We start from the raw sequence: 25,208 nt of genomic DNA, 5'->3' as shown, positions 1-25,208 counted from the left end.
CGCAAGGCACACTTTAGTTCAGCAGTTAGGCCCAAGTTAATCTGGGAAAGTGTTCCCGCATAATGCTGCTATCGAAATGTCTATAAAATATTAAACACCTTAGTGTTTTGAGTATGCCCTTTGATCGGTTGTATTTATTGCAATATCAATAACACCGATATTATAAAACGACGTGCACTTGATAAATTTGTCATGTTTATTCTATAGCATTTCAATGATAAATATTTTTGAAGGAATAGAGGAACCTACCTACCTACCTATTTTGAATAAGTACATTAATAAGCATTTAGACGTACATACAACACAACAACAACAACTACTACACACAACTACTACAAGGAAGTGTACGTTTTTGGAAATTAATCTAATTAACTTTTACTTACTTTATACTTATAGAAAATATCTTCTTAATATATGCTGTCTAAAAAAATATATTTTAGAAGCGAAAGAATTAGATCATCCTCATGGGACAAGACTTAATAGAAGTAGGTAATATGAAAAAATGGAGTTCCTAGCAAGAAAGACAACAGGTTTAGGTACGTCATTTTATTATATCCTTGGATGGGATCACTGCGAGTAAAACACAGTTTAATATCAACCTGAATGATGATTAAATTATGTTTACAGCAATATTTGCAGTACAAACGGGTGACACGTCCGATAGAGTCATGCACTTTGTACTTAACGACGCTGTAAAAGCCGATAGTGTTAAATACGAGCCTTTAATAAAGCGCTGTTAGTGTAAGACGCTTGTTGATAAGATATTGAAGGCTTCATGTAAATAATGGACTCGGGATAATTTATATCTCAACGGCGGTCTTACGTTTTAGAAGTTGTAACAATAGGTATATAGGTATATTCAATAAGAACCAATGTAATCCAGAGAAATATTATTCCATGTGATTGATTATCAATGCATCGCAATCTCGCATATTTTTGACAATTTGTTGCGAAGCTGTGGCGTTAGGTATAATTTATTTAGATAATATGTAAGATTTCGATAGAGAGCAATAGAGAATAAATACTTTCTTCGCAGATGTTATGCTTGGAGCTCGAATAGATAAAAGGTTGCACTCTTTGTAAGGAAGTTGCTCTGATAACTTTATCAAAACATGATTGTTGAAGACCCCTATTCGTTTTGAAAGACCTTTTCAACGATATCTCACTCTTTAGGGTTGAAGCGAAAAAAAATTACATCCCCACTTTACGTGTAGGGGAGGTACCCTAAAAAAATTTTTTTTAGATTTTATTTTACCACTTTGTCGGCATAATTGACTTGTACATGCATGTCAAATCACAGCTTTCTAGCTCTAACGACTACCGAGCAAGCCGCGGACGGACGGACAGACGGACATGGCGAAACTATAAGGGTTCCTAATAGTTGACTACAGAACCATAAAAATGAATGTTCATAATTATAAAATTACAACTATGTGCATATTTACGACTAGGCGTAGCATAACAGCGACAGTTGTAATATTTTCTACAGTTACGAGATACTGATTGACAACCGATCACTGGGTGTCAAGAACTGCGACGAACTGCATTGGACGTGCTTTGCAGTTTTTACAGTCGGTAACCGGCCGCGTGCGATTACACATCGGCATTCCGAGAATACGACCAGAAAAACACAAGCAAACGCCTACTGAATGAGAAAAAACCGGGTCAGAGATCAGTTCAAATTACTAAGAAACTACTGTAACACAACAGATTCTTCTTTTACGATTTTCCTTCTGTTGCTTTTTTTAGATTGCGTGTAATACCGTTTTTAGAACACCGTTTAAGAAACAACCAAACTATTAACACCTATCTATACTCTTAACTTTTTGGTCTTTTGAGAGGTACGTCATCAATGTAACATCAATGTGTCAATGAAATTATGCTTTTCACAAAAGATGAGAATGGACTACAAAATAATTATGAGAACTAAACAAGCGATTGTGTGGATTGTACTTTGTATTTGTTTCAAAGATTTCTTCCATGTGCAATGTACTATTGACATGACTAAATCAGATTTCACCTACATAGCAAAGCATTTATCTATAACCGATTGTCGTAAATTGGTAGTATCTTTGCGGAACCTTAACTATGCGCTCCCTAGCCGTTTATCAGATGCAGTGAAAAAAGTTCCTAGAAAAGTGCCGTGTATACAACTACTATTGACATGGAACAGTGAAGACTCAAAAGGCGGTGGCAAAGGCAGGAGCCATGTGGACGTAGCGCATAGATTGCGTCAACTTGATAAAAGACATCTAGCAGATTGGCTCGGCAGATCTGTTTTTAACCGATTGGCTATTGATGTCCATGGAAGTTTGAACAGTTATCCATTTAAAGTTAAAGAAGTAGTTAAGTCAACTGCCATCAAATATAGTAAGAGTAATAAAGAAAGTACTGAAGGTTGGACAAACTATGACACTGTTTTATGGACTGGTATTATAGCAGCTGTTGGTTTCGCGTTTTACCAAGTGATAGATCGTTCTTGTGTTAATAAAAGAAGACGATATAACGAGAAATGCGAGCTGAAAGACTTATTGATTAGAGAAAATTTTGATAGCGATGACGACTACGCAAGTGACAATATATTTTATAACAGTATTGAACATTTCGACGAGGATTAAAGGTATGCAATATAATCTTTAGACATCATATCTGTAAATAGTGTTATACGACAATACTTCGGAGTAGAAACAATAACAGCGCAATCACTTTGCTAATAACTTTACGTAGGTACCTAGAGTATCGTCGCATAGTTCTCATAAGTACTGAGTACTTATAATATTTAAACGTTTGCATTAAAAATTACTTCTTGAAGTGAGACTTACGAAGCGGATAAGCGGATTTTCTTTTATTAAAACGATAGGATTGTTGGTCGCTTTGGCAGGTCTTATCAGCCTTTGACCTATACGACCATACCCATTGATAAGGCTGTTATAAGCTGCTGTCACAGTGACTGTCCACTAACAAGGGGCGTGTTCAATGCGCAAACGCAGCCATCGGCCGTGTCATCGCGGCGGCGCGTCGATAAGCCTCATTAGTGGCCGTCGTTCTTAACTTCATCAACCGATACCGGGCCCCGGATAGCTGAAACTACTAAGAGATTGAGCAAACTGTGTTTATTTAGTTGGTATCTGTTAGTAGGAATTAAAATATATAGATATAGCTTTGTATTCACAGTGTAAATACATTTTTAAAGGTACCTTCAAACATATGTTCATATTTTGATTATATCATCAAATGGTTTAAGAATAAATAGATCACATAAAAAAATATAAATCAAAAACATAAGCAAATAAACGTAGATATATTCGGGTAAAAAATAATACTTCAGAATGTAGGCTAATTCCTAAAATAGATCCAAATTTCATCATATTTGGGTCCATTTTCGAAATTACCCGACAAACTTTAATATTTGAATTTACCCGAATACACCTTATACCAGTAGGTGTTGTTGAAACTTCTAATTCATTTATTGTCAACTAAACTATAACTCAGGCCCTTATTATCATAAACAATGTACTGGATATTTCCTTATTGCGCTGCAAAGTGCTAAATTATTTAGTTTTGTGATTTATTATTCAATTTATAATAATGTCATTATAAATTTTAGATAAAGTCAATATAATTGTAGTAAGGTATGAGTTATGCGCGAATTATTCGACGACATTCTGTTAATTATCTCTCTTGAAAGTTATTTGAAATAAAAAGGATCACCTTAGCAAAACACAGGATAAGTATACATTATTAAAATGTTGTTGCACTGGAAATGTAAGAATACGCAAATAATGTACCTTGCGAAGCCTAGATATTTATTAAAACATCATTACCATAATGCCACATAAAAGTGAGCACTGCGCACGCGTAGCAATGTTTTCATTAAGCTTCAGAGCTTAACTGAATAGAAACAAAAGTTTTTTGTTGTATCTATATTTGTGAAGCACAAACTAAAACTCAAAACCATTTGATTTTCTCATATAACAGAGAGAACAATATTGTTATAGTTGTTAAGAATTTACTTCAGTGATCGTATACATGGTGTGTCTGACCATGGGGCTTTAAATCCAGGGCTTGATTTTACTCGGTAAACTGAGCTACTTTTACTATGGGACCAACCCTAAAATCGGGGAAAAATTGTTATAGTTGTTAAGAATTTACATATATAAGTAATCGTATATTTGTTGCAGAAAACCACGTGGTCAAAGAAAGAATAAGCATTATAAGTCTTTGGTCGTGCCATGTTGAATAAGGGGTAAGAATATTTTAATATCGTTGTTTAATTATATGACATTGACTCGCTAGTCGCAATATGGCGACCCACCCCGGCTTCGCACGGGTTAACAAATTATACACCGAAACCTTACTCAAGAATCACTCTATTAATAGATGAAAACCGCATGAAAATCCTTTCAGTAGTTTTTGAGTTTATCGCGAACAAACATATAAACAGACAGACACGGCGGGGGACTTTATTTTAAGGTGTAGTAATAGTGATGTTGATAGATCAGTTACTTACCTACAAATTTACCAATGCACAATGCATCTATCAAAACTGCATTAAACTAGCTAATTTTGCGGAAACAAACAGTTAAGGTGGCTAGTATTTATAAAGACCATATTGTTACTAGAGATGCACCGGATATCCGGTTACTATCCGGTATCCGGCCTATCCGGCAATTATTTTACTATCCGGCCGGATACCGGATAGTGTTCTACTATATTTTGGAGTAAACAAATTTTATTTAAGAATCAGACACGGTCATAATCGTACTTCTTTATTATTTTAACACAATTTTAACATTCCACTGACTTGCACGCGCACTCATTTCGAACCTAAAGATGTGTCCGCAAACTTGCATAATGCGCCCCTGAATAACCGAAATGTAGGTATAGTTTTGCCGGCCGAATATTCGGCGGCCGGATATCGGATATTCGGCCGATGGTCAGGCCGAATATCCGGTATTCGGTATCCGGCCAAACACTACCAAAAAGAAGTGCAGAGTGACTAAATGGTAAGGTACCTACGTAAGCGTACTAATATTAAAGGAGTCGCACGCGCACGTGCGCGCGAGTTTATTAATCGCTTACGAGTTGGCCGCGACTGCGTGCATTAGTTATTCTCAAACGTTTCAATGTTTTGCCTGGTTCCTATTCAGCGTGGGAGCTTGTATACATATTGGGAATTAATTTGTCGTACGTATATATTTGATCAATTAACCTGTGAAAAATAATAGTGGGATTAGTGGGATCTGAAAATATTTCTTTTTATTATTATTAATATTTTTTTCATATTAAATGAATGAAAAATATTATTTTTATTTGTGGTTTTTCGAAAGCCCTAAAATAGGTTGATCTCTAAGAAGCTTTTGATTCTTTATAGAAATTGATGATATGACGAAATTGATTGGTGTCATCAGAATTATTTGTCACAGAGGATGATTTTGTCGCTGATTACATTTTCTCCAAAATCTTTTTAATGACAATTGTCCTTAATTAAACAGTGAGGAAAGGTCTCGTAAGACCATTTTCTCGTAACAGCGCGGCATCAGGTAGCTGCCCTTAGCACCCCATTGAAAAATTCCATCCTGTATACTACCTACTTACATAGGTTCTGAACGCCAAATATGAATCTAATATTTACGCCTGTAAGTAAATAACGGTAATAAATAAATGCTTTCCTGACTCTCATCGTAAACCTGTCCAAAAAGTTAACCTTTCCCGGCCAGTAAATCAAACGGTGATCGATAAAATTAATATAGACTGCAGCTATAAAAGAGTAAAAGTTTTATGGATCTAAAATACTACAAATTATCATCATTGGTAAGGCAGTTCATCAATTTTACAATACGTCCGCTTATTATGTGTAAAGTTGGTACTTAGGCCATCTATCATAGTAGTTTAGTGTGATGTGGGCAGAAGTTGGTATCATTAACAACTGTATTTATAGAATGACATTTATTAATTTTATGATGGTAACATAAATTTATTTCATACGATATTCTTTATGAAGACTAGTTTCTAAAAAATAGTCAACGTTAAAATTATACGGAAAGTTTCAAGCCAAGAAAAAAATAACCAGCTCATTTGTGAACATAAATTGAACCACATGTTTCCATTAAAATAATCATACCGTACACTTGGGCGAGTAAGTGCGAACAAGATAATAGTGCTAATAAAAACAGAACCATCAGATAAGCTGGTTATAGCGGGTTTATTACCACAAGGAAATAATTATCAAACGATTCTCAGGCTAATGCGTGCTCTTTCAATTAAGTACCTCGTATCGTGTAAAAGCTTCGATGTATTGACGGAGTTGGTTTGGATTGGACATCTGGAGTTAAGGCTTAAGAACTATGCTGTTTCGTTTCATGCATATATAAAAGAGGAAATTAGTTAAATTTCTTAAGGGTGATAGTTATATTAATACAGGGAGTTATATCAAGACAGAATAGACTTGACATCGGCCTGCTACTTCTTCTGCGTGAAGAAGTAACTAACAGACAGATGTATTCGTAGTTACTTAAGCATTATTGGTAGGGATATTTTGAAATTTAATATCAAAATCATATTTTATATCTAGAACAAATAAAATGCGTTTTAACATATAATGGAATTGTACGTGCCTATAAATAATTATTTAATTATATATTACCTAATTAATAACATATTTTATTTAAACTCATCAACGAGCACCTGTTAGACGTTTTTTTGTACAAGATACTTACTTAATATTCACTTAAATTATTTGAAAGTGAACTCGTTAATTACGCTCTCATCAATTTTATATGTAATATTTCAAAATTGAACTCTCGCATCGTTCGGGTCACGTGTTATAATATGCTGTTTAGAAACGAGTGGAAGTGTGCAGTAGAATTAAACTTTATTGGTTCCGTACGTAAATTACGGTAATTATGTTCAAGTATTTACGTTTCTGACGTTTTTTATAACAGGAGAGAGAAACCAGAGCTCAAAATAAGTTCTTTAACGATTTGCTAGATATAAACGATAGTTCAAATGAAAACTTGTTTTGTTGGACAACTTGAATAATTTCCCTAAATATTGTACCTTTTTAAATATTCCACCTTTATTGACGGGTCTCTAATCGCAGAACACTGGTATCCGTATTGACCATTTCTGTACCATATTAATTAACTTTCGAATTGATTACAGCTTTTTAATTACCATTTTGTTAATAACCAACTCTACGTAGGTACGTAGCTGTCAAAGAAATGTAAAAAGTAATAAGGTAGGCAACGATTTCAATCAAAGTTAAAAAAAGTTAAAATTAGACTGTCAATAATCCAGGTAACAGCTTGATGTTTAATGATGCGAAATATCATGCCAAGCTAGTTCACAAGGTATCAAATCGGCATAGATATGTAATTAGAAATTATTCGTTTAGATCGGTTCTATAACTGCGAATATTTCAATGACTAATTAATGAAATTAGGCATTGAAAGATTAGCTTAAGAACATTGAAACGTAACTGTTACGTTCCAATTTAACCTATGTAGATAATACCTTGCTTGATATGACTATACATAAATATATAATAATTATATAGTAAGTAGGTATACGGAAATTTTGCTAATCCAAAATTATGCTAATATTTATTTAAAATCGCTACAATAGTTTAAAGTTTTAAACTATTGAAACATTTTCAGCTGCATTTTCTGCAGTTGCATTTTCAACCTTTCGAGATCAGTAGAGTTTCTTGTTTCACACAATGAATTGATGTGTCCTAATAATTCATAGTTTTTTTAAATGACATTGTTGCTGTGGCACGCTCTATACACAGGAGCTGATCGCTCGCACAAGAGAAACAATGGCTTTTGTTTAACAGATTAGTATAGCGTCTTAGGCGTAAAAATCATTTGAGAAAATTCTTACTATAGATAGGTAGATTTTTCTACGTCCACGTCTCTATTTTCAAGGCGTTCAGAGTTGAGTGTTCAGATATTTTTTCCGCTTCGGCCGCTACAATATATCGATGGCGACTGTACAATGAAATTGATTATATACCTAAAACTTATGTTTTCCTCGTGCATCTTTTTAATTCCAAGCACAAAATGTAGCTCACCTTCTGGTCACCAAATCGCATCTGCCTCCTCGCGTTCCTGGCCACATTCATGCGGCACAGGAACACGCGGTCCTCGCCGTCCGCCGGCGCCCGGGACAGCTCCCCCCTCACCGCCTGCTGGTCTTGCTTGTCTATCACGTCGTACACACTGTCCCCGTGGATAAGCAGGTCTTCCTGTAGAAAAAGAGGACGTTAATAGTTTTGAATGGTTCACGGTTGGTTTCACTAAACTTATATCGACCGTAACAACCAACTCCGACCATGAAGAAGATGCATGCACTGGGTCGAAATATCGAGAGTCATATGCACATATCCATATCCCGGTCGATATAAGTGTAGTAAAGTATTGTGAAGTCGTATTTGGATTTGTTCTGGTTGTCAGAGTTTTACGACGAGTATTCGCATTCCATACGAACGGCCTCGGTTAATACGCTAGTTATTATTTAAATGCGATTTTTAACTTTAGTCGACTGGTGCAACATGGAAGTCATCGACGTTAGAAATAGAAGTACAAAAAGTCTAGTGTCTGATTTGAACTGATTTTTAAATAAGGAAGCATCTTGACAATTAATATAATACATAGCCGTGGAGAATTCCTAGTTGAACCGCGTACGATCAGCTTTCTCGCACGGGAAAGGATAGCAGTGCTATCATAGCACGTCATACGATATAATTTTTAAATTAAAAGAATACATGCCATAAAAATGCACATACTGCTCAAACAACAGTATACCGCATGAAAACTATCAAGCCAAACAAAAGAAATGCTAGCATGGAATGGTAATTGCGGAACCCCGTCGCCGCAGAGTTCGTTAAACGCTTTTATTTTTAAACAGCCGTATACTTAGGGGAGATTGCGTCGACATTTTCATCAGTGAGCGACCGCAAGGTATTATTTTAATCGCGCGCCCGGCACCTTTGTACCGTTGCCTGGGGTCTAGACGGTCTACGCGTAGCCTACCTTGGTTTTGACGGAAATGTACAGTACGACACTTTGGATTTCATTAATGGTACATGGTGCCTAAAACCCACGAGACCTGACTACGACAGACATATTGACCGGACTCGAAAACTGCAAGTTTATATCAAACTTAAGGCATTATTTTCAGGCCATAAGGAAATGAATGTTTTGACATGAAGGCCTCTTGATATGTGTCTTTATGCGCAATTACCGAAATATTAACCAAACTAGTAATGTAATGGTAGGTACAATAACATAAAAATCAAGCTTCATTGTAATAGCTTTAAATTTCGCGTCCATAATAGTTTTCCTTTTAGGAATAACAACTAAAGCTATGTATGTCTGTGTTACCTTTAAAAGTGTACACCCATATCAAGTATGGTATCATAAGTTAATATCCGAGGAAATAATAATTTTCAATGTGACCCCTGTGCTCCTACGTCAGGGTCAAATATAAATTATAGAACAATTTCTTACCTTTCCGAGTAAACTTTCAATTAGCCCGAGACAGCTTAAATAACTTTAATTAAATCATAGCGAGTGAAAGAAAATTTCCTCTAGATTGCAAGCATTATGTAGCATGGTAGGGATGCCTAAGTAAGAATAAGGTACCAAGAATAAACAGACAAAATTTATTCTTATGTAGCTTCCGTCGATTTTTAATTATATTTACTAGGTACATACAACAATACCTATTAACCTATTAACCCAACAACAAGACCTTAGTAATAACCTTTACGTCATATACCTACAAAACCTTAACTCGCACACCAAGATCGTTTTCATCCAATAAGTCGGTCAAGTTATTTTAATAGACAACGGAAGGGTTGCGTAGAATTTGTTCAGCCTTGGAAATTCGATCGTGATCGAGCGAGCGAGTGAAATGTGATCGAGCTAATGCTGAAATGTAAATTAGATACATTACATACATTTTTAGACTCCATATTGACATTGAATTAGAAATAGCTGTAGCACGCGTGGCAACCCTGCTCGGGGTCACGCGTCACGCCCCGCCCACCTGTCGCGCGCCCTGCGTTAAGACATAATTGCGCGCGTGCGCACCGCTGTGTGGGGGGCGCATGACGGCACACGGGGGTTGTTTGCTTTTTGTCTTACATCCCCGCTCTATTTGTATTTCATTCCTATGTGGTAGTAATAAACACCACTCTCGTTATTAGAAGATGTACGTGTGCATTATTCAATTTTTTTTTTCAGTGTCATTTTGCTACTTAATTTATTTGCTATATCCCATAAAATGGCTTTCCATTCCAATGTATTTAGAATCTTTATTTTAACAAATCAGAATTACATTTTTCGTAGCAAGTTTTCATTTGTGAGTGGTTAGAGAATATATGTGACGTTATCTATGAATAGCTAGGGACCTAATGTCGATGGCGCTTACACCATTATTAACGATGCTCCGATATAAATGCCTACAATACCGCGCGACGCTGTACAGCGTAAGCACCATCATCGACGATAAGATCCCTTTTATAGATAATGCCCCATATACCTAATTATCTCACGGAAGTTATATATTAGACATTTTAATTTTGTGTATTATCGCGGTGCACATAGTACATATGTTGAGTAGTTGTGGGTGAGTTCAACTACGGTGTGCTGTGCTGATAGCAGATGGGAACTGAATGTTTTATTTGAATTGTTACATATAACAAGGGCTATGTTATGTCATTTTATATAAACACATTTTGTACTGCACAGTACGGAAATTCAAGCGGACGTTAATATAATAACACACACACAACGAAACCTTTTGCATTCTTCCTTGAAAGCCCTAGACCACCAGCACTGGCTTTAACCTCCTTACAGCATAATGCAATAAGTGAAAATAATTTAATTGTGTACAAATAAACTAATTCCTTGTGGGCGGATCCGCCCCGGGCAGTGATGGGCCTACATGTGAACAATGCAATTTATGCACACTAGAGATTCGCTTGAGCACTGTGATATATGAAAGGCTTGATGTAGTTGCTTAATTACGGCCTAAGAGGAAAGGCTTTATACCACCCGCTTTCATAGAGCTTTCACAGAGAGTAGCATCTGAGTGCATTGAAAAAAAAAACCAATTTGCAAGGCCGAAGTGATCCCATAAGTGTTCCGCAAACAAAGTTTTGTATCGTTTTTATCAGAATTTACGAGTACTATTTTATAATCGTAGACTTTTAGTGTACCGTCACGAAAAACTCATGGGATCCACTTCGGTCACAACGTAATAACGTAATGGGATAAACATACCGTTAATACAAGAGCGTCGTAAAGTACAGTGTCGTATTATACAGAAATTAAATTCCCCTTATTTCAAACTAGTCATAAGTAGATACCATAAAACTTTTGAGTTTTTACACTGCGTTGGTGCCTAGCGTAGGTACGTCCCTCTGTGGTGTGATTGGTGTAGTCCAGCGGTCGGCAACCTTTTAGCAGCCGAGGGCCACATAGTAGTTAACGAAGTTGACGCGGGCCGCACTTTGATAATATTTGTGATTTTAGCAGACATTGTCGTTTGTCAATATTACATAGGTACAAAATAGCCAGGGAGGCTCGCGGGCCACAAGCGAGAGGTTCAGGGCCGCATGCGGCCCGCGGGCCGCCGGTTGCAGACCGCTCGTGTAGTCTATAGGTGCTCGAAACTTAAGAGGTGTCCCATACGAACCCCACATTATTCTTTAATTAGGTACTTGATCTGTTTACCTAACTAGTTAGATTCATTACCAAAGCCTCGATATTATGCCTTATATAAACAAAAAAATATTACAATTAAGTTGATATTCATTTTGATAAAAAATAATTACTTATGGAATAAAAAGAGAATCCGCTAGTGTGGCCGGCACTCATTACTCACAGCTCACAGCATCTGTTTGTTCACAGCGTTAATACCGCCGCGGTGGTCCATTGAATTTATCTCTATATCTTTGGTATCATTGAAATTATTTTCTGCTTTCACCGTAGTTCTTCGGGTTTCGTTGTTTTCGATTGATTCCAGCATAGTTCCCGTTATTTAGCATTTAGATTGACCGCTGATACGGCAAATGATCGGTCCAGTTATGTCTGATTGTGAGATTTTTGGATTTGATCTTCAGGTAATGCGTATTCTATTATTGTGATCTATGCCGTTATTTCATCATCATTCAATAGAAACATAATTAAATAGTCAAAGTAGATAAGCCAGTATGTTTCATTTATACTAAAATATTCTCTCTAGTTTGAGCTCTTTATTAATTTTACATACTATTATTATTAGTACAAAACAATTTAGTATCAAATTCACCATTGTTGAATAATGATTTTAAATCAATTTCTTATGATGAATGTTATAATTTTCAAACCTGACGGATTAAGCCTTTATTTGGTCCAGTTTTGTATTACAATAAGATTAGTTGTAAGTATTTAATTGTGAGCAAATTTTTGGAGGTTATATATTAACATGGGATTGAAACGAGGTCAAACCCGAGGTTAGGAGGTTATTAGTTATACGATATTTGAAAGATAGAAAGCCATGGCGATACTTGAATTATGATTCAGAACCTAGTAGTTATATTGTCGTAGTCAAGTTCCTCTTCTCACACCCAATAAATCATCTGTCAGAACATTTGTAATCCACATCATACGCTTCAATTACACCCAACAAATGTACGGTCAGAATACAAGCCTCCGGATACTACACCCGTTGGGAGACAAAGTCTTAAGCACCAATGAACGCCATAGTAATAAATGACCTTATTCTTTTAATGCTCGATATGTAGATTAATGATGGACATATGAAAACGCTGATTATAAATACGTTATAAATTAGTGTTTGTTTAATGTTGATTGGTAACAAGGTATCATGATATTAATCGTTGTGGACTTACATTACTTACAACATAGCATTGTGTTAAACAGAAACAGAATTCATGTTGTAATTGAGTACAGTGGTAGGTAACCTAAAGTTATAGGTGGATAATGCCTTTTGACTGTCTGTCTCTGTACTTTGCTGTTATGTGCAATAAATATAAAGTCAAAAAATGATTTTACAAATGCGAAATTAACTCTGTTATCTTTTCACGATTAAACTGCTGAACCGATTTATATAAAATTTGGTACTTGCACTGTATGTGTTAGTTAAAATAGATGGAAGCAACACGCACCAATATTAGTACAAGTGAGATCAATGTCAAAATGAGATGAAATGAACATCAAGCTGTAAGCTCGAATCGGCCTTCTAAGCACACAGTACAATAGATTATTAGAAAAGTGTTAAAATGAATAATACGCCCGTAACCGGCTTCAAATACTTAAATTTAATATGTATACTATTTTAAGTATTAGAACAAATTAAATTATTAGGATCATTTATAAGGTAAATTTAATTTAATATGTTCGAGTCTCACGAGAGTTCATAGTTAAAACACATTAGATCTCAACTTTGCTTCCATAAAAATTGCATTTCGGATATAGTCCATTCAATATATCACTAACATATGCGCTATGAACAGCAAGCTTCAAAATTGCATGAAGGCATGAATGGAATTCTTTCGGTTATGTACATTTGTGGCTGGGCGGTTTTTAGACGTTTTGCACATTGTTAAATTCAAGTTAAACTAGTATATGCTTAAATGGTGTGTTTAAATTCTCCTTCTAAAGCCCTGTAGTAGTTGTTATTATAAGTATTTTATTTTTAATGTGACATATCATATTGAGTTATTACACATACGCACATGCCTTGGCGATCGTAATTAGTCACACATTATATACTTATTTATTGATGTGATGTCACACTTCCAGGACACCGTACAGATTGCAGCGCATTTATCGCTGCGGCGTCGACACGATAACAATTGACATTATGAACAATCGCACATCTCTATGTGAAAAGTCATTTCAGTTCCTTCAGCGAAAGGGCAAAGTCACACAATAGCAATGATAAATACCATATTGCCCAAGGCATAGGCGCGGAACCGTTCGCCCGCACCAGATTAAAAAGACCTACCCTGCCGTCTTTCATTCAATAAAAATAGGCCAATTGTTGCAATTTAAGAGCTCTTATTAGGTTGGCTGGTTTTATTACAAAGGTATTAATAGCTGAGTATCAATAAATCGGTACAGTGGTTAGCGCGACGAAAGAGCATTGTCTATAGTCTATGGCATTATCATTACATTGTTCGGTTTGCATATTGAATTGTGCGTTCCTATTGTCTGGCTAGTCGGCTGCTACGTGTGTGGTTCATACGTTTTAGCACTTCGCTGCTTTATGGGTGTTAACTTTATGCTAAGTTAATTCCTTATCAAGCGCTAAAGCGATCGTTAACATTTAATGCCTACACTAGAGCCCGCTGATTAGGTTTAAAGAGAGAAAGTATCTTAATCACTTTTTGATACATTTTCAATCTAGATATCTAGTAGAGTTTTGAATAATATAGACGGATATGTATTTTCTAATTAAGAAATAACCATGAGGTATGTAGCTCGGAGTTTTTAAAGGCATAATTTTAATAAAATAATTTACAGGCATTCCGGGCAGTTACCGGGACACTCCCACTCGGTGATTTGCGCTTATAAACGATGTATTAACAAGCTTGCATTGTTTTTAACTAGATATTTGAATTAAGTACTTAATGATTCTAAAATCTTATCATTAATCTTAATTGTAAAATAACATTAAAATATTGCTCGGAGGTTGGGGTCATACCGTTAGAGTTTGATCTTTATTGGTATATAATTAAAGTCGAATGTGGCGTTTTAGTAGATAATAATAGTTGGTATCGATCATTACATTATGGAGCTCATAAGAATGGTATCGTGGGAATCCTGCCGGAGCTTGAGTTATGGCGATCGGCCGAGATGGACTTCGGATAAACATTATCTATCTTACACTATAATTGTTAGAAATGATATAGCCGCGCCGTAATGATTGTGTAAATAATAAAAGTTAGTAATTACGTTGTTGCTAACATGTTGTACCTTCAGGCTTTATTTTGTAACACATTAGGAATAATCTGATGATCGATGTTATAGGTATTCTCTTTCTACATACAAATTGTATCCTCTCTTTACTTCTAATCCCTAACCCTAACGACCCTACTTATTATATTTTCAGCCAGGATTTGATATTAGTACTTCTAGATATCCGATCCGGTGTATTTAGGCATCTGATAATTAAAGTTAAAAGAAAATTAGCTTTACAAGTACCTAACCCTTGCTGAGCTCTATAAGCAGCGCTAAATATATTTATATTACTTATATCTCTCCGCTAAAGAATATTAAGGATATTGGTGATCCAAATGCGCTTATTTCTGGTATAGGGCAAATTTGCGTTGCAGACCAATGTGGTAAATATAAAGCCACATCAATACTTCATTATTTTTTAATCTTGGGTAAGTAGGTAGGTACTTTACAGTAAACGGGTCAGTTAAGTCAAGCCTAACATGTAATCCAATGATACGAGTATGATAAAATTATGTATCAACTATTTACTGAATTTGTCTTGTGTAACGTGAATAGAAGACGCAAAGGTAACGTTGCCAACACTGGGTTATTAATCACAATTTGAATATATTGACTGCTGTCATTATGTACATCAGAGCTAGCGCCGGCTCACACGGGCCTACCGCGAAATCTTATCTATAGGATGTATAATTATTTTAAAATTTGATTTTTGGGAAACCTGCCTGGTGAATTAAAATGAATATTTAACTTGTTAATACAGATAAGCAATTCCAAGTAATTACTAACGTTTAAACATTATATCTACAAAGAAAACAATGGAAACAGAGTTTACCTGTAATATAAACTGCACATCAATGTGTATACACCATTACATATCTACCATGCATTCATGTTTAAGTCCGTACACATATTAATAAAGATCGTGTAAATTAATCAACCGGTAAAGGATAAATCTATTTACCCGCTTCCTTCTATGGTTTAAACAAATAAATCTCTCACAACTGCAAATAAACCAGCGTGATTTGCTCATAAATAGCTAATTTACAAAATTCAATTAAACTGGTTTGTTAGAAATAATTGAATAACTAGTTAGTTAGATCAACCTGTGGCTCACATGCGCCGAACAATAAACCGCTGTGATTAATTCGGCGGCGCGGGCGCAGGCTAACGAGGAACTGTCTCGTTCTTTTAAAATTTGAACGTTATCGTCCTCATAATAGGGTTGTTTTAGTGGCTATGCGACTAAACTAGATACGTATTTGCGAAAGTAAGGAAGTAATTTGGGGTCAGCGCTACGATTTGTAGCAAGACCCACCGGGGCGTCGGAAAAATCTTAACTGATATTGATTTTGATTGAGTGCGATAAAAGGATCGCGGACGAGTTTTGGGTCGGTTTTTTATACAGCAAACCTTTGTGCCTTACTCATCAGGCGATTTTATCAAATATTCATTATTTAGGTGACCAACCAAAGTTTTATTATATTATATTATACATTTGTTAAGTTACATCATTTGACATTTTAGTTTCATGTTTCTATTGATTCAATATATAAAGAGTTTAGCGTTGACGGTCGCGTAGCTTATATACTTATTAGTCAGCCAGAGGCCTACTATTACGAAGCTAGTAATTGGTTTTTCACATTTATTTGTGATGTATACTCACTATACTCACTGAGGATATTAAATTAAACCTGTAGTTAAGATACGAGTATGATTTTTTAAATTATGTTTTATTTTTATGTATTTATATATCTTATTTATAATATAAATGTCCCACAATAAAATATATACCTTCAATAATGATTTCGAAAAGAATATCGAGGAAAGATCTAAAGAATTTGAAAGCATTTACCTACTCTTATAGTAGTTACAAATAGTTTTTTCCATGGACTCCTTTATATTTAAGTCACTAAAATGTTCATCAAAACCTGAGACTGTACTTAATGCCATCAACAATATAATGTACTCACCATCGAATGTCCAAGATACTCTGCTGCGTTGTCGGATATGTAGAGCAACTTCCCGTTTTGCGTCATCATCATCAGGAAACCGTTGAGAGCCTAAAAAAGTTTATGGTGTTAGAAATACATATATTTTAGGAATAAGCTGTGAACAATGTATCGTAATATGTGTAATGCATGACTCATATAAGATTGATAATACTGGAAAATTTACTTATGGATAGACAAATGAATATTATATATAAAATATATACCTTATATATATATATATATATATATATATACCTTATAACGCTAACTCGTGCTTTTCATAAATAACTTAAACACTCGTGAATTATGTATTTATGTATGATGAATGTCACTCTTAATCAATACAAGTAATGACACAAAACGAGAAAACGATTTAATTTCAAATTCCAAAAGTATATCTAAACTCGTAACTAATTTAGTATCTAACCTATATTTAAACTTATTAGCCAAATAAAATACTGTCTTCATTTCTCCAGCGCTCTCATTCCATTATGCCTAGCCGCGACCGCAAAGTTATGGCGCGAATAAATTAAATAAGCACACAATCGAATAGCCAATCGCAGCACACCACAATCGAGTATTTGTCACATAAAGTATTCGGTTCTGTTATCATTTCCTACAGGGAAATTAGCGCTGTGTTCACAATACTTTATGAGCGAGCCATGGAGAGTTTAGCTGTTAAATTTCGGAAGGACTTAAATATATTTTACATGTGCTATTTATACATTATTTGATGGAAACTACAAGTAAGTTAGTGACTGTAATATTTATGACAAGGAAAATGGACACGTTATACGAGGTCAAGTCAAGTGGCCTACCTTTTTAAATATTGCATAACCATGGTAAAATACAAATGTATATTATGTAGGTGAAAGAACTGCTAGAACCGCTTTTGCTTATGATAAATATCTTGATAAGTAATTTAGATATTTCACTAAAGTAGAAAAACAATAATTTCGACTTTAGTGGGGTAACTTGAGCTGAAGCTCTATCAGCATATTGCTAGTCTTATGGACAACCAACCATATATGTATTGATGCACTTTTAAAGGATAACTGGTTTTAACATAAGTTTCTGAATTCAGTTGTCTAAACTTAACACAAAATAAAACTGGTATGTTTATTTTGTGTTAAGTTAAACTAAAAAGTGACCTCTAAAGATATATTCTTTTAAATCTTTTCAAATAAAACGGTAACACACAGCGGCTAGTATGAAAAATTGCTCCCAACTTATGATTAAAACCAACCGAATTAAAGTTAATAAGAGGGTATGCTACCACTCCCTCTTAATGTATTCTTACGAACTATTGAAGTTTGTTCCACATGCTTTGGTCTCTTTTTGACAAATTATGAGCACCTTTGGAAAGAAAGCGACGGTAGGAGAAGCTTATTTGAATGAGCTACATAATTATGAAGCGTGGGAATTTGTGTATTGTATAAAGATAAAGTGTATGTGCTAATTATAGATTAGTCTGCGTCATAATTAATACACTCAAGAGCAATGAAACAAGGCACATTTTGTTTATGAAGTACATGCAAAATGTATGTGTGTAAAAAAGTGTTTAGTTGCATTCAATGAAAGAAAATAATTAAGAAGTTTTTTATGATAAGTATCGTTACTTACTTTAGAAAAACCAAAGTTAGGAGCCGGAGGTTGTTGCTGATTGATGTCAAAGCGTTTGAAAACTGTAACAAAGCAAAAAAAAATACTTAATATGTTTATTTAAACGATATAATATATAATATTTAAATAAAATTAGGGCATAACTAATTTATTGATATTTAGGACAACAACAGCCGTAAATAAAAGGATTACATATGAATGCTTACATAACAGATGGCCAATAACATAATAGGTAGGTATAGTAAACCAGTAGACCAGAAAAAACGCTTTACCATATTTTTTTATTTCTGGTGATATAAGATAGGGGTAAGTTAGGGCCCGGGGGAGTTCCTGCGGGTAAAAGCTCACAGAACTGGGGTGCTAACCAACTAACACCCAAAATGCTTACGGCCTGCAGGCCGACCGCCGGGGCGCACGCGGTCGAATGCTGATAGCGACCCTGCGGCACCCTATCTGAGGTGGAGCCGGCACTCGTTGGTGGTTTTAGACGGTAGTCCTTCATTGGTTAGTCCGTCATCCCCCCTGGTTCCCCCGGACCAGGTGGCACGCGTAAACGCATTTCCCCAACGTAAAAAAAAAAGGGGTAAGTTAGGGCCAGTCTCATGACATGCTTTGACTAAATCAAAGTTATAATTCGGATAGACTGCTTAGAACTATTATATTTCCAGAAGTTATACAGTATTAGTCCTCAACTGACCTAATATTTAATGCTCGAAATGCAATAAATATTAAAACAACAGTTACGTCTCAAGCACATCGTTGGACCGTAAACGTCGTTTAGTGAGACATTACAGTGCAATCATAATAGAACGGCTAATACGACTGTAATGTGTCGCGACAAGAAGTCATCGCTTTCAGATACGATGTGAATACGATCACTAAGGCAGAGAACACAGTAGTAGCTAGGCTATATGATAAAATCCTCCTTCTCCTCCTTGCCGTATCCGGCAATGGCGACTCCATCAACAATTTTTATCCGGATTATGAAATGCCCCTAATGTGGCTCGCAAAACCAAACTTTGTCTTGAAGATGCGGTCACACGATGCGCATGATATGTGATCTGATAAAATATTCAGATAATTAAGGTACCTGCACAAAAGAAAAATGCTCGTTCTGAATAAGCTTGCCTAACTTTCAAAATTTTATATTTTGATGGTTTCAAATTTTGCGTCCATGTTCAGTAGTATCATAGACAAAACCTGCAAGTTCGTATTAAACATAAGAAAAAGAGAAAAATACCATTGGTCTTTTGAAACATATACCTACAGTCAACCAATTTGATTCCTAGGCCACTATAGAACCACGTCGTAATGAAACAGTTTGGTTATCTTCTACGACACAGTGCTTATTGAGTGATGTACGTTTAGCAATTTGCGGTTCAAGTAAATTTGGTTGTACATACTTATGCTAAGAGCTGTAAATTGAACCGTAAACTGCTAAATAATCAATTTTCTCGACCGTACGTCATGTATCCATTAGTTAAAGCGACAAGGTTTTATTGTGGCCTAGGAATAAAATTGGTTGTCTGCACCTTAATGGCTGTTTATGTCAGGAACCAAAATATATTAATACATCATATCTTTTGGTGTACCACAAGCTCGCACAAGAATCCGAACAATCGATAATTTGGAGCAGCCTACTCGCACGATACATATCTCATCGCTGCATTACGTTCTTGCGCAACGTTCCGATCATAGTGAGGCAATGCGGGAAACATACTCAATGCAGAGTGCGAGCTTTTTACGTATAATGGTAACCAAATAAACCATTTACGTTTTCAATATTCGACATGAAGAAAATACTTAAATTTTGACGTGTACTGAACTTAGTCTTTAAGTATTGAAACATAAATTAAGAGCTAACCTCGCCAGGCTTCTACGTTTTTAGGGTTTCGTACCCAAAGAGTAAAAACGGGACCCTATTACTAAGACTTCGTCTGTCCGTCCGTCCGTCTGTCTGTCTGTCGCCAGGCTGTATGTCATGAACCGTGATAGCTAGCTAGTTGAAATTTTCCGAGATGATGTATTTCTGTGGCCGCAATAACAAAAAATACTAAAAACAGAATATAATAAATATTTAAACATGAGATCTTTCCGAACAAGCCTACGGAAAACTTCGTGCGCGGGTCCGACTCGCACTTGGCCGGTTTTTGGAATAAGTGCTCCCAGCTCCCAGGAATTAGGAAGATAGGTATATTCCTAACAATAAATAATAAATAAGGAACTAAGATCGGTAATTCCTACATAATCGTTTTTGAATCTTATCTTATGACAACGTTGCTTTACTTACTGCAGGCGACTACTAATCAGGCTTGTCATTAAACAATTAGACAACTGCCTTCGGCGGAAACACCCGAAACAGCACTTATGCGACATTCGATTAATTAATCGAATCAACCGATCGATACTTTCTCGACCGGCGGCATAGGGAACAACGATAAACAATAACTAGCCGTACGATTATATCGATAAGATATCGAATAATTCTGAGTCTAATGGGCCCGCCACGGTGTATAAGGGGATTTACACTTTCTAAACTATCTCAAAAGGGTACGGAGGATGGATTAGAATATTGATAAGTCGGGCGAAATCATAAGAGCCAGTTTTGATTAGGAATAGGAATAGTACAATTTATCTCTCGCTGTGTGACTAGAATTTATTAGCGAATGGCTAGCGGTGCCAGAGGTCTAAAGCTTTCCGCGCAATTATGAACGTGGCGTTTTTAGGGGTTTCTGAGGAAATAACTTACATACAAATGTATAAACTTACGTTACATACACAACACACACATTTGTGTAAGTACAATTTCATTTAAATATTTATGATCATCATTACCTAATTTAATGATATATTGCTTTATTTTGTGTTTGCTATTTGTGTTAATATACCTATTAAATTTTACATTTTTAATAACGTCTGGTGCTTAGTGTGAAACTCCACATGCAGCTATCTTATGCATTGAGTAAACACAGCATGCTTTTTTTGGCAACATTTTAACTATACATCAGAAAAAATTAAATAGCATATCACGAAATTGTACAGGTTTATACGGCTACAATTAAGCTACTGTATCACTTGTGAGTTTTCTCTGAATTCCTGGTAGGAACAACCGCATTAGATAAATATCTGCCTACCGCCAGGAGCCCGCATTGCTCCAGTTGCTCTCATTGCAAACATTGTTATAATAAAGCATTATTGAATTTAATGTTGTTCGAGTTGTCTCTAATTGCCCATGTATGTGGTACTGCTTTTTATTATTTAATCTAACTCAATAGTAGAAAGACTCGAGGGTTTTATTATGTACTTTAATAGGTAGCTAACATAACCACAGGTGCTTCTTGTAATAATGTTTTCTTTTGGTTTTTCAAATGCACCATCTACAGTCGCTATCATATATATCGGAGCGGCCAAGGTGCTCACAAATATCTGAGCACGCCTCTATTGTCAAGGCGTTAGAGTGCCTGTTCAGATATTGTGATCACCTTGGCCGCTCCGATATATCTGATGGCGACTGTACAATATTTACTGCGTTGCCCTACGGTTGACTGGTAGAGAATTTCACATGGTATTATGCGCGCCTTTTGTGAATACAGTTTTGTGCAACAAGTTTAAATGTGACGTTCCACGGGAAAAGGTACCTTATGAGGGTTTCTAGTTTCGGAGATATGAAATGTTTTGTAAAGAGGTGAAAAAATGTTCAATTTTTTTTTATTGTGTGATCTCAAACCTTAATGTGTAACGTTTGTTTACCTGTTTTTATTATTGTTATAAGTTAGTTATAAGCCTAGTAACGTCGTCTCAGAGTTTAGTAAAAAGGTACCTTATGGAAAAAAGGTTGAAAATTTCCAAAAAAACTAGTCAATACGGGAAAAGAAGTTTGGTAGAGAACTGTATTAGCATTCTGCAAAACTAATTTGATTATTTCAGTTCTGGTTGGGGCGCCTAGCAAATATTATAACCGTACATCGACCGACATTATAAATCCAAGTAGCCTGCTATTATACTAAAGTTACTCTCGTCAAGTCTTTCTTAACTAGAATAATCTTCATTTGGTTTGGTCGCATGCAATAAATCAGCCATTGGTTTGCTGAAAAATGCCAATACCCGACGCATTACCTTATGGAATATCTAAGGTCATTGAACCTCAATGCCGCTTGTCTTCAATGGCAACCAAAATATATTATTGATAAGAAATAGACGATTTATAACATCTTTACCCCAAAATATTATTAGTTTATCCTAACTGTTCCATCATCATCATGCCTCATCATGTAACTTAACCACAAGGTACCTTTTCATTACATACTTACAAATTATTGGTCATTTTTAAGATTATTATGACGAAGAACCAATTAAATTTGTGGCAGTTTAATTTAAATTAATATTTTCTATTCATAAAAGATAAAAGCTTCAATGTGATTGATGTTTTGTAGTGATGTATTATTAGATTTATTTCCATAAGGTACCTTTTCGTAAATGTATGGAGCAAATACTGTTATTGTTATGTAAGTTTAAAGTGGCATAAGGGGTTAAATATAGTATTTAGTTGGGGTTTTAGGATTTATTTCATTTGAATGACAGAATATCTTTCATATGTGCTCAGAAAAATTGACTGTGTGTTACATTAAAAGTAAAAATATTCAATTTTCTGATTTTATATGAAAAAGTCAGAAAATACATTTTCACCTCTAAATCGGTATTGTTTTTTGCTTAAACTGTCTCTTAGTGTCGTTTTCTAATAGATAAAATTTAAATCTTGAGAGCTCATTGCAATCAATCGTGAAAATGAAATAAAACTTTATTTTCAAGAGACTGGTTAGTATACACATAAATCAGTCGATATCAAAGGTTTCTATTTGCATTACAGAACAAGTCGCAACGTTTTTTTAATCTCAGATATATAAGGTATTATTATTTGTAGTCAACTATGTAACTTACTTCAGGAACATAGTTTTTTAGGCAGCTAAACTTAAAACTTCTCTATCGTAAAGTTGCTCATTTCACAACATTATTTTCAAAAAATCATGTCTCTGTAACTACGCAACTTAGGAGGTTGATATTTTGTATTATCGATAGCTTATTTATTGTAGATTACTGGGGTATGCATAACTCCATACCCGCCATAAGGTACCTTTGACCGTGGGACGTCACAAATAAATAAATAAGGATTTGTACATTAACCTTTATTGCACAAAAGAAAACCTTACAGTACAAAAGGCGGACTTAATGCCATGAGGCATTCTCTACCAGTCAACCTTTAGGCAAAGCAGAGAGATTGTGGGGTAAATATACATTATAATATCATCGTTTAATACCTACAAGTCAAGCCTTACTGAGTTTACTGCGGACCTAGGTCGATTTGTGTAAGATTGTCCAATATATATATATTTTATTCATAACAATTCCTCACCTTGTGGTTATGTGATCTTGAAACTGCCGGAAGACATTGGTCTCCTTATCCCGAGGAATAATATCATTAAAATGAGAATCCTGTACGCTTATCTATAATGTTATAGTTAACTTACCTATAGTTTTCAAATGCATATAAAGGACTCAGGCCGTTGGGTGGACTACAATCAAGACATAATTTATTGCAAAAAATATCTGTAGAATTACTTATCATGAATTATTTTTCCGCGTCTCTAATACAAATATAATAGTGTAGTTGCCTCGAGCATTAGTCCAAGTCGCAGCAAATGGCCCACGAACGCCCTAACTGATTTTAACGAGTGGACCATTCGTTCCGACGCCATCCAGCGGCTTCACAAATTATTTAGTTACATTAAATTTAATGACGAACAGGAACACACAATTAACCGGTGTGAGCTAGTCAATATAAAAGATGATATCTTGAAGTCAATGCTAATAAAACTGTTAACTGCAACAGTAGAACTGTGTAAAAAAAAAACTGGTCAAGTGCGAGTCGGACTCGCGTTTCAAGGGTTCCGTACATCACACAATTTTCAACAATTTTTTTTTGTACGTGTAACGTGACGTGAGTGAAACGTCTTGAAAAACCCGAATGAGTCAATCAAGTTTTCAACACATGTAATATGAAGTTTTCTGGCGTGGTGGCTTATATCTCTGCAAATATGCAAAGTAGCTTAGATAGGGAATTAAATGCCGAACAATAGTACAAGTGTCTAAATGCGAAGACTGAAGACCGAGCTCCGCCAGGCGTGTCTCACTCAGCGATTTCGTCACTTTGCTACAGGTAGCTAAAAGTACATCCGTTCGACCCCAATTTTGGGGTTTGCCAAAAGCCGCGCGTGACGCTGTCGCCACCTAGCGGCCATATCTGTGCTGATCGTGACAGACGCGTTTTGTTAGAGCGTGAGTCTTCTGTACCTAGTACTATTATTTATTCTGTGGCTCCGCGTAGAGCTTAAAACTCGGAGCGTCCGACGGGTCGCGCTTCCTACAACTTCCGCAAGTGTTTTAAAAGCGAAGGCCGAAGAGAGATAATACCTACAAGGTGGCCAAAAAATACGCACATTTCCGAAGCCAGGGAGGTTTTGGGATTATACCTACTGAGCAACATTTACTATGGGACCCGAAATCGCGAAAAAAAATGTATCCTCCCATAGAAAACGGACCAGCCAAAACGTATGAAACA

At 35.6% G+C, this 25,208-nt stretch overlaps 1 protein-coding gene and 1 long non-coding RNA gene across 2 annotated transcripts in view; both read right to left on the bottom strand.

The window, feature by feature from the left end:
• Positions 1–25,208, bottom strand: part of LOC134667803 (uncharacterized) — a 433,239-nt gene that overhangs the window by 183,356 nt on the left and 224,675 nt on the right. The window lies entirely within an intron of this gene.
• Positions 1–25,208, bottom strand: part of LOC134667154 (PAS domain-containing protein cky-1-like) — a 120,343-nt gene that overhangs the window by 32,377 nt on the left and 62,758 nt on the right. The window contains exons 4-6 of the mRNA XM_063524464.1: positions 18,593–18,654; positions 16,949–17,038; positions 8,075–8,248 (exon numbers count right to left, since the gene is read on the bottom strand). Coding sequence (XP_063380534.1) covers positions 8,075–8,248; positions 16,949–17,038; positions 18,593–18,654 — 326 coding nt within the window. The remainder of the gene's footprint in view (positions 1–8,074; positions 8,249–16,948; positions 17,039–18,592; positions 18,655–25,208) is intronic.

This window comes from Cydia fagiglandana, chromosome 1 (assembly GCF_963556715.1).
Source record: "Cydia fagiglandana chromosome 1, ilCydFagi1.1, whole genome shotgun sequence".
Taxonomy (NCBI): Eukaryota; Metazoa; Arthropoda; class Insecta; order Lepidoptera; family Tortricidae; genus Cydia; species Cydia fagiglandana.
Note: the sequence above shows the minus strand (reverse complement) of the source record. Positions and strands in the feature narration are given on the sequence as shown.